Here is a 10,578-nt window from a genome sequence, read left to right on the forward strand (position 1 = left end):
GGTTCGCGGGCTCTAGAGCGCAGGCTCAGTAGTTGTGGCTCACGGGCTTAGTTGCTGTGCGGCATGTGGGATCTTCCCCGAGCAGGGCTCGAACTTGTGTCCCCTACATTGGCAGGCGGATTCTTAACCACTGCGCCACCGGGGAAGTCCCTGCTTTCTTTTTTATTTATCTGTATTTTCAAATTTTTTATATTTAAAAAAAAGAAAAAAACAGAACTGACTCATAGGGGAATCAAATCAATCTCTGGATCAGGATCCTGCAGTCAACTGCACTAACAGCCCCCAGACAGGGATCACCATGAGTGGAATGAGGGCAGCATGGCCTGGAGGTAAAAAAAAAAAACAAACAAAAAAAACATCTAGGCCGTGAGTCTCAGTCTTCCACTGTCCACAAGATGGGTGAGGCCCTCAGAGCCTCAGCTCCCCTGAGACGTCCTAAGTTCTCACTCAAAGTAGACCACACACTGGACGGTAACTGTTAGCTCCCTAACAAACCCATTTACCAAAGAATGCAGAGCATGGCCAATAGCTTGTCCCACTGAGGTGGTCCCCCAGAATTATCCAGAAGGGTAACTACTTAAAGTCAGGCCTCCTCAGTTGCCAGTCAACCCCCTCTCTTCCTAAGGGCCTTCCTGGACCAGCCACTGCATAATGATTTTCAGTCATATATGGGAGCACTGATGATGCACTTTTGGGGACTTTATACTAGTTTTCCACTGTCCCTGGAAACAGAAACCACCTGCATGTCCACCCCCACCCCACACCTTCCATCACTCCATTCCCTATAATAATGGCTTCCAGGTTTTTTGGCAATGATTGAAGCCATGATTAATTCAATTTATATGCAATTCAGTACATACACACACACACACACACACACACATATATATAACTGAAACAAGTTTCATAAAAGAATACTTACCCTTCCTACATACAGTAGATGCCAATATTTTCTCTTCTATCATTTTTTAATAGATAGAATATATTCTATCTATTAAAATCACTAAACTGATTTTATGACCCATGGTTTTAAATATACTGCTTTACAACATGCAAGTCTATGTTTTGGTTTTCTAAACCACACTTTAAGAGAACATTTTCTGGGACATATTAGGTAGACCCATATACAACTACTGGTATCAAAGGACCAAAAACAGTAATTTCATATGGTTCAACCTAATAATTATGTATGAACCAAACTAGGGGACTCAACTGCCCCATTTGCCTCTTGAAAGCTAATTCTAAATTTGACTAATGTTAAAAACTGGGCTACACAATGAATGTACATTATTATTGTGCGAAAGACAGATGGCACCTGAAATGGACTGGACAAGTCACTGAGAGACAGTCTGAGCCACACCTTAAATGGGAATAACAATGGCAAACTCACAGGGATGCTATGAGAACTGAATGAGTTCATATATGTTGAAGGCCTTGCAAACTATAAGGTAAAATTAATATTCTTGTTTTTGTAAGTAGTAAAGTATGCCAGTGTCTTGGCAAAACAAGACCACAAGTGTGGTCCATGCTTAGTGGGGAAGGAATAACCGCCATGACACAAGGACATGAAAACGTGGTAGCCCCTCAGCCAGTAGCAGGAAATGCAGCATCACCTCGCTGCCATGGAAACAGGGTGGCATGGTCCACACAGACTCCCTCAACTTCCCATCTTCTGCAATTAGAGCCAAGGATTATGTCTTTAAACTTTCAGTTGGTGGCATAAAATAAGTCCTCTTGAAAAGTCCTACAGAAAATGTCCCCAGAGATAGGAGGTGGCCACAGCCAGAGCTGGCCAGGTCACAAGAGAAAGAGAGACACTCAAGGAGGACCCTGTTGCTTTAAAGGACATGGTCAATATTCCTGTGCTCTTCTGGGGCAAAGACCACACTGGCCATTCTTCAGTCATATCTTGTGTTCATTTGACCTATATTAATTCAATTATATTAACTTGTCAAAAGAGAAATATAATTTAAATTATGCTAGCCGAGAAGCCTACACTGCTTCACATTATACATTTTACTATATACATATAAACACATGTATATATGTATGTATGTATACTATCCATTGTGGATTTAATCTCTTAAGTCCAATTTTTAAATTTTTGTAACACAATGTTTACAATTCATAATTACGGCCTTTTGCCCTAACTTTAAAAACCTAATTCTTGAGAAAATGAAGTAATGTTCTTAAATTTCTATATCCATTTATAAGGAACTTTAATATACTGTGATCCCATTTAACTTATCCAACTACCCTGTGTGAAAGGTACCACTGCTATTATTAGCATTTTAGAAACGTGAACGCCAAGGATCAGAAAGGTTAAGGCATCTGCCCAAAGCACACAGCTAGTTAGATGGTGGAGCTAGGATTCCAACTTGGCAGGCTGGCTCTCAGGTCTATATTCTCTTCATGACCCAGGGGTCTTATTTATCTCTGAGTTCCTAAGGACAAGGGCTGCATCTAAAATAATTGGAAAATATATGTAATTGAAACACAAATTAGAGACAAAGGACTAACTTCCTCAGTTTCTAAAGCGCTTGTACAAATTGATAACAAAAAGAAAATCTTTTTTTTTTTTTAATGAGCAGGGAGTTAACCCCCGCCCCCCCAAAAAAAAGAAGGAATTAATGCAAATAGCCCAAAACAAGAAAAAAATGCTCAACTAACTCAAAATTGAAGCTATAACTAAAAGTAACAGGATACAATTTTTTACCTCTCAGGCTGGCACACATTTACAAATTTAACAATCCTCAATTCAGCTGAGAGTATGGAGAAACAGACACTCTCCAAGCCTATGCATGCAGGTACAAACTGGGGGAAATTTAACGGCTATCAAATTTTTAAACGCATGTACCCTCTAACCCAGCCATCCTAAAATTAGAAATTTACCCTATGGATATTCTTGTGAAGGTTACAAGAAATATGTATCAAAGACACTCTCTGAAGCATGATTCCTAAAAAGGGGGTCGGGGTGTCTAAAAACAACTTAACTGTTCATTGACAGGAGAATGGCGAAATAAACTATGGTAAAGTCACACATCAGAATATTAGGGAGTCATTTAGAGGAATGAGTTAAAACTATGGGAACAGATATGAAATAATCTCCAAGATAACTAAGTATTTTAATAAATTAAAAGCCTAAGTAGAAAACAATGTATATATAATATTTCCTTTAATGTAACTTTTTAAAAAGCTCAACATAGACATTTGTATACATTACATAGAAAAATTTTTTTCCTGGGAGGAAACCAAGGTTACCCACGGGTTATCTCTTTGAAGAGGACTGATACTTTTCTAAATGTTACAGTTTTAGATTGGAGAGTTTTTAACCTGGGCTTCATGGTCTATTTTAAGGAGTCTGTGAAAGCCCTGAAATTGGATACCAAATTGTAAATGTGTGCATTTCTTTTAGGGAAAGGATTCTTTGCTTTTGCATACCCTGTAAGGGTCTTAAACCTCTCCCTCCCCTGAAAGATTAAGAACCACTGTGTTGGACCCGTATTGGTGCTGAGTTTTAATACTCACTCAGTTCTTTGCTCAGAAGCCATGAAATAGCACTGGACTGTGACCAGCACAGGCACTCAGAAAAACACCACCCCATCCCTGCCCTGGAGAAGGAGATAGTTTGTGGCATAATAATGACATTGTCTGCTCAAGCCTCAGAAATGGCAACAGGGGACAGCTTCCCTCTAACAGGAAGAAGGAAAAGTGGAACTGAAAATTATTTGCATGTTTAAAATTAGACCTTCTGTGGGAACTGACACTACTTCGCTTTCAAAGTGCCTCCCATCTGCTGTCTCATTGCCACCACCCGTCACCCAGGCATTTACATGCGGTGGAAATTCTGAGACAATAGGATGACTATTAAGGAATCCTATCACTGATAATGAAGTAATAACAAATTTCCTACAGCTCCCATCTTCCAAAGGGTCACCAGAAAAGCCACTGGAAAGCCATACGAGGAGGTGACAAAATTGCTGTGGACTTCTCTGGTCTGAGAGACCTGCAGCTTCCAGGGATCTCCACTTAGAGACTCTCTGCCCCTCTCATGACCACTCCTTCTCTGGCAAATCCGGTGCCAGCCCCTTCTCTGGAGGGGCAGCAAAGACATCACATATACACAGCCTGTATCACACCTGTGACTGGTTAGCTGGGGGTGATCAGAATGATGTCAGCCCCACAGCCTGTAAGAGTCACGAAGCCAGCTGCTTCTCTTGCTCATCACCAGGGCCTCCATTCAGTGCCTGTCCCACATCCAGCACGTCCCCAATTTAAGCAATTTATCACATTTACAAGTGTGCCGTAACCACACCATCTTTACATAATTCTGTACTCAATATTTTTCTTTAGCTTAACTTTTTATTAAGTTTAAACAAATTTATTTACCATGACCCTCATGGGTTTGACATCTCACTTATAATTTTTTTTACTAACGCTCCCCTAAAATAAATAATAATTAACATTTTTCTGAAATGTTTTGTGAGCCAAGTTCATTTTGCACACCACTAGGGTTATTCCGCACCACTGTGTGGGAGACAATAAATATTTGTTACATGAATTAATGATTTGAAGCCCCACCTCCTCTCCGCAGATAACAGCAGCAGCCACAACTAGCAACTGAGACTCGGAATTTACAGAGCAGTTCCTCTTCTATCTGACTTGATCCTCTCAGCCACCCAGTGAAGCAGGAAGTATTAGTCCCATTTTCCAGATAAGGAAATGAGGAGTCACAGAGGTTAAGTGGCTTGCCCAAGTCTAGGCAGCTACTAACTGGCTGAGCAAGGACCTAAACCCAGGTCTTTCCATCCCAGATCCCATTCTGTCTCCACTAAAGCAGGCCTGCCTCACATACTCAGGCTCCCAAAGAAACATGAGCAGGAAAGGGGGTTCCTGGGCCGTCTGTGTTACAAATGGGGTAGATTCTACAGGGTTTAGAATGCAGAAAACCCAAAATGACTCCCTGCCCCATAAGGGTTCAGGCCCCACAAGCCTGTCCTTCACCACAAGTCAGGCACCTCCTCTCTCCCCCCACCCCTTTTTTTTATTGAAGCATAGTTGATTTACAATGTTGGGTTAATTTCTACTGCACAGCAAAATTATTCATTTATACCTATATATACATTCTTTTTAAAATTCTTTTCCATGATGTTTTATCACAGGATATTGAATATAGTTCTCTGTGCTATACAGTAGGACCTTGCTGTTTATCCATTCTGTATATAATAGTTTGCATCTGCTCACCCCAAACTCCCGCTCCATCCCTCCCCTACCACCCACCCCTTGGCAACCACAAGTCTGCTCTCTATGTCTGTGAGTCTCTTTCTGTTTCATAGATAGGCTCATCTGTGTCACCTCCTCTCTTAGTTGCACACTGAAAACACATGAACAGGACAGTAAACTGGAGCAGCAGAGATGGCAAACCCACCTCTGCCATGTACTAGTTATGAATCTTTGGTAAGTTCTGAACCTCAGTTTTCTCCCAGATAAAACGGGATCAGGGAATTCCCTGGAGGTCCAGTGGTTAGGACTCAGTGCTTTCACTGCCGGGGCCCAGGTTCAATCCCTGGTCAGGGAAGTAAGATCCTACAAACCATGCGGTGTGGCCAAAATTAAAAAAGAAAAAAAATTAAAATAAAATAAAATGGGACCATGAACAGCACCTACCTCTCAGTTATTTCTGCAATGGTCAAATGAGATAATGCATTAAAACCCTTAGTGCCTGCCACATGTAAAATTACCTATTAATTAATGTTATCAGCAGCATTCTATTAGAAGGGAAAATTGCCTCTTACCCTACACTCAAAATAATTCCCTTGGCCAAGCAGTGAATGAACTAAGTAAGTAATTGCTGATGATGTGCTGGCTAAACCCAGGCCTACAGTCATTCAGCAACTCTACCTGGGCCTCAACCCCAAGCAAAAATTACTTTTAGGAGCTAAATAACCTCTTTGCTGACCGAAATTGCTCGCTCAGGAGCCAGGATTCTCTCTGCTTAGGAAACCTTGGGTGTTCTGTGGTTATCTTTACCATGAGGCTAAACTTGAAGTCGGCTCAAAGTCACAGTCTAACCATAAACCAATTTGCTCTGTTTTCTTAAATTGTCTGCAAACAAAACATAATCGTTTGGCTTTTCCGTTGTTGTTCTGAAGCAAAACAAAAATATTTAAAGTCACCCCTATGAGAATTTAACAAGCAATTTCAAGGGGAGTCTAAATATTTTTTTGTACCCTGGATGAAACAGGTAGGTAAGAGGGCTTAAGGATTAGCTACAGTAGACAATAAACACAAACAGCTATTATTCACCAGGAAACAAGAAAACAAAGGAAAAGCAAATCCAAAACACTATAAGACCAACAAAACAGCTATCACTCACCAGTTTTGTTTTGTTTTTTTTTTTCATTTTAAAGCAGCCCACTATCAAGCTGATTTTATAAAGAATCTGTCAGGACTGCTTTTCTCCAAAGAAGGAGGCAAGGGGGAAAAACTGCTTTGTCACATTGCCTAAAACATACACACAAACCAAAATTAGTGGGCAAAAATGCTACAAGAATGGGTGAAGTCACTGCACCCAGCAAAGTCCTCATATTGGAGTCATCTCTGGCCATCCTTCCTGTCTTGGAGAAGGGGAATGAGAAGCCAGGTTAAAAAATTGCTTTTCCAGCCCTACTAAGCATTAAGTCTTCCAGCATCTCAGCTTCCTTGCTTCCGTACCCATTATCATTAATGCCCAAACAGAGCTTCATCTTTTCTACAACTTGGCCATTTTTTAAGCTGCTACAGTTGATTCCATTTAAAAACACACACCACCCAAGCCTTACAAAACCAACCAAGTGTTAGGGAGGCAGTCAGATAACCTCACCCACATTTCCTAAATGTATTGTACAAGCTTCAGAAATCTCAAATATGACTTTCAATCTCAAATATGATTCGATTTTGAAAAACTCAATTTACACCCACAGTTTAAGGAGTACGCAGTAAGGCAGGGCTGCGCCTATAGTAAAATTAAGAACAAAGAGAAAACATGGCCAAAAAAACAGCATCATGAAAATCTGAGGCACAGGCAAGTGACAGGTTCCAGTCCCAGCTCCTCTACTGTCTTGCCAGGTGACCTCAGCCCAATCACTGTCTTCCCTGGGTCTCAATAGCCTTATCTAAAAAAAAAAAAAAAAAAAGAAGAAAAGAAAAAGAAAAGAAACAAACAAAGAAAAACCACTGTGAGTTATCTTGAAGTCTGGTCCAGCTCAAAAACGCACTGATTCCCTGAAACACCCAATATCAAAATAAACCGTCAAATGTGGATTTTGAAGATGCTTTTTCAGAGAGCCTTTTAGACTTCCTATTTTATAATGTATCCAAAAATGAGAAATAAAGAGCCATCTTGAGTTTCTACAGGACAAATTAGAGAGGAAGGAAATATCTGAATAGGGGACAAGTGTAGCGTAGCAAGATGCTATTGAAACACAAGGAAGGATTGGGCAAGAAATAAATTTACCCAAGAAACTTTTCGCTGATTCAAAGCACAGCTAGCAACCATCAGGGCCCAAGCAAAACCATAAATAATATAATAAAATATATATGTACCAAAGTAAACTAAAAATAAATGAAGTATTTCTTTAGTATTAACTTTGGTACAAGAGATCTTCAATATGAGGCAATATTTTTTTAACCTCATATACTATTCTCCATGAATTTCCTTACAGGGTCAGGGAGAAGACAGTCCATGCACACTGTACCTTAATGTTAACCCCATCTGGACACACTTTTTTTTTTTTTTTTTTGCGGTATGGGGGCCTCTTACTGTTGTGGCCTTTCCCGTTGGGGAGCACAGGCTCCGGACGCGCAGGCTCAGCGGCCATGGCTCACGGGCCCAGCCGCTCTGCGGCATGTGGGATCTTCCCAGACCGGGGCACGAACCTGTGTCCCCTGCATCGGCAGGCGGACTCTCAACCACTGCGCCACCAGGGAAGCCCTGGACACACTTTAATGTTTACAAAGCTCTTTCAGACACTGGCCAGTGAAAGTCCCTCAAACAACGCTATGGGGCAGGTGGTCCCAGGCTACAAAAGCTATTAACTAAGGATGGAGGAGATGGAAGAGCAAGTCCAACCTGCACCCAGCCCTGGAGCTGGTCTTCTGACACCTAATCCAATATTCTCTGCAGGAGGTCACAGAGCCTTCCAGGCCTTCAGGACAGCCTGTTCAAAGCCTGCCGAGGAAAACTGTGAGGGGACATTAGCAACCAGAGTGTCCTTTGGGTGCTGAGAGTTATCGCAGCCCCCAGGCCCCAGCTGCCTTCTTGTCCTGCCTGCTGGGCTGCATTGCTGCCCCAAGGCTGATGTTTCTGCTCTCAGACAATCTTTTTATTTGTGCTTGAAAAGTTTTCCCTTGTAATAACCTACAATGGAAAAGAATCGAAAGTATATAGAGAGAGATAAATACATATATATGTATACCCGAATCACTTTGCTGTACACCTGAAACTAATACAATATTGTAAATGAACTACACTTCAGTTTAAAATAAAGAAAGAAAGAGAAAGGAAGGGACCTCGGGGGGGGGGGGGGGGGAACAAAACAGTTTTCCCTGAAGCCAGGTTCCATCCCCAGCCAGTAACTCACTTCCCAGGTTTTCAAACATCATGTCCTCAGAGCCGCTGTCTGTATAAAAGAAGCAAGGTTTTTCCTTTACAAAATGCACAACAGGAGTATCATCAGGGCCCTTTCCACTGCGAGTTCAAGACCCTAGCAGCCTCCTAGAAAGCTGTGAGGACGAACCAGCTGGCTCAGCTCCCGCCGCAGGGCTGGGTGATTCTGCTTTTTCACTTCTGTCCTTCCAGTTCCCTATCTGTGAAATGGGGACATCTCCCAGCTGCCTGGCCTCACCCCGTGGGAACACCGTGAAGGGGAAACGGCGCTTTCAGAAAGATCGTCACCAAAACGGCAGGCACAGCATTATCTGAAAAGCGAAGCTAGAAAACAGGGCGGGGAGGGGGGAGAGCCGGCGCCCACAAAGCACGAATTAAGCATCCAGGGAAGCAAGCAGCTTCTCCGGGAAGAGGACCGTCGCCCGAAGGCACGCCTGCGAGTGGCCACCTTCTCCCGAGGCTGGGAACTTTCCCCAGAAGCAGCGCCCTCTGCCCGGAGGCCCCGCGCCTCTCCCACTGCCCGCCGCCCGGCGCCCGACCCTGCCCCGGCTACCCGCGGCCGCCGCCGCTGCCCTTCGGCCCGGCCCCTCGGGCCCCCGCAGGCCGGGTCGGAGGTCGGCGGCGGCTCGGTCAGGCCCGCCCGGCTCCGCGTCGGGAGCCTCCGCAAACACGCCCCCTCCGGCCGCCTCGGGCTGGCGAGCCGGGCCCGCGCCGGCCAGATGTGACCAGCTCGGGTCAGGTCCGGGCCAGAGACGGCCTGCAGCCCGCGCGGGGCCGGCCACGGGGAGGTTCCGAGCACACGGGACCCCGAAGCCCACCACCCTCCCTCGCGTACGCGGCAGCCGGGGAAAGGGCTCGGTCGCCGGCGCGCGAGGCCGGCCTCCAGCAGCGGGGGGCCCCGAGGACGCGGAGCCCCCGCCACCTCCCCCGATCCCCGCAGGCAGGGCGCACCCGGGCAGGTGCAGGGGCTGCCAGTCCCGCCCCCACCCTCCTCGCGCCCCCCCCCCGGGCCCACCCAGCTCACCTGGCCCAGGCGCAACAGCAGCAGCAGCGGCGGCAGCGCCCAGCGGAGCCGGGGCGAGCGCGGAGGCGGCCGCGCCTCCCGCGCCGCCTGCTTCATGCCCCGCGCGCCCTGGAACGTGCCCGGGACGCGCGAGTCGGGCCCCGCCGTGCTTCCGAGCCCCGGCGCCCTAGTCGCCGCCTCCAGCCGCCGCCTCCGCCTCCTCCTCCTCCAGCCGGTCCGCCTCGTCCCCGCTCCGCCCGCCCCGGGCTTCCCCGGGGACATGGCAGCAGCGGCGGCGGCGGCGGCCACACGGCGGAGCCTGGCGGGGCTGCAGCGGGGTGGACGCGTCCCTGGGCGCGCAGGGGCTTCGCAGGGCGGAGCGAGCGGCGCCCACCCCCCGCGCGCGGCGCCCTGATCCCGGCTCCGGCAGCTCCGGCGGCTCCGGCTGCCTCCTCCGCGCGTCATGCGGATGGGGCTGCAGGGAGCCTCGGCGAGCGCTCAGCCCCTTCCCTCCCCCTCCCCCTCTGAATATTCATCGCTTCCTCCCACCCCGGCCGGCCGAGCGGCTGCCGAGCACCGCGGCCCATCGCCGCCCTCCCGCTGCAGCCCCCGCCCCCGCCGGGCCGGCCGGGCGGCTGGAAGGGGGCGGCGGCGCTCCCCGCGCGCGCGCGCCCGGGCGGCCCCCCTCCGGCGGGCAGAGGAAGCGCCCCCGCCTTGCCCGCCCTCGCCGCCCAGCCCTCCCACATTCCTGGGACTCGGCACCCGGGACGCGGCTCTGCGGCTCTCGAGCCACGAGCCCGTACCCCTCGGCCCGGCTCCATGGCCCCGAGCTTGGGTCACCAGATGTTGACCGAGACCCCTGCCGAGGGCACAGCCAGGCCTGCGTTAAGACGGCAACCCAGCGAAGGCCTGGCTGACCTGCGCTGGG

At 47.4% G+C, this 10,578-nt stretch overlaps 1 protein-coding gene across 2 annotated transcripts in view; it reads right to left on the reverse strand.

Annotated features, from left to right (window-relative positions):
• PTPRJ (protein tyrosine phosphatase receptor type J) overlaps positions 1-10,271 on the reverse strand; it is a 185,167-nt gene extending 174,896 nt beyond the window's left edge. The window contains exon 1 of one of the 2 annotated variants that reach the window (XM_082627246.1): positions 9,672-10,269. In XM_082627246.1, the coding sequence (XP_082483372.1) occupies positions 9,672-10,115 (444 nt within the window). In that variant the 5' untranslated portion in view covers positions 10,116-10,269. Of the gene's footprint in view, positions 1-9,671 lie in introns of both variants that reach the window. The other variant, XM_082627245.1, reaches the window with a different exon arrangement.
• Positions 10,272-10,578: the final 307 nt, after the last annotated feature.

This window comes from Mesoplodon mirus (genome assembly GCF_964341445.2).
Source record: "Mesoplodon mirus genome assembly, chromosome: 7".
Classification (NCBI taxonomy): domain Eukaryota; kingdom Metazoa; phylum Chordata; class Mammalia; order Artiodactyla; family Ziphiidae; genus Mesoplodon; species Mesoplodon mirus.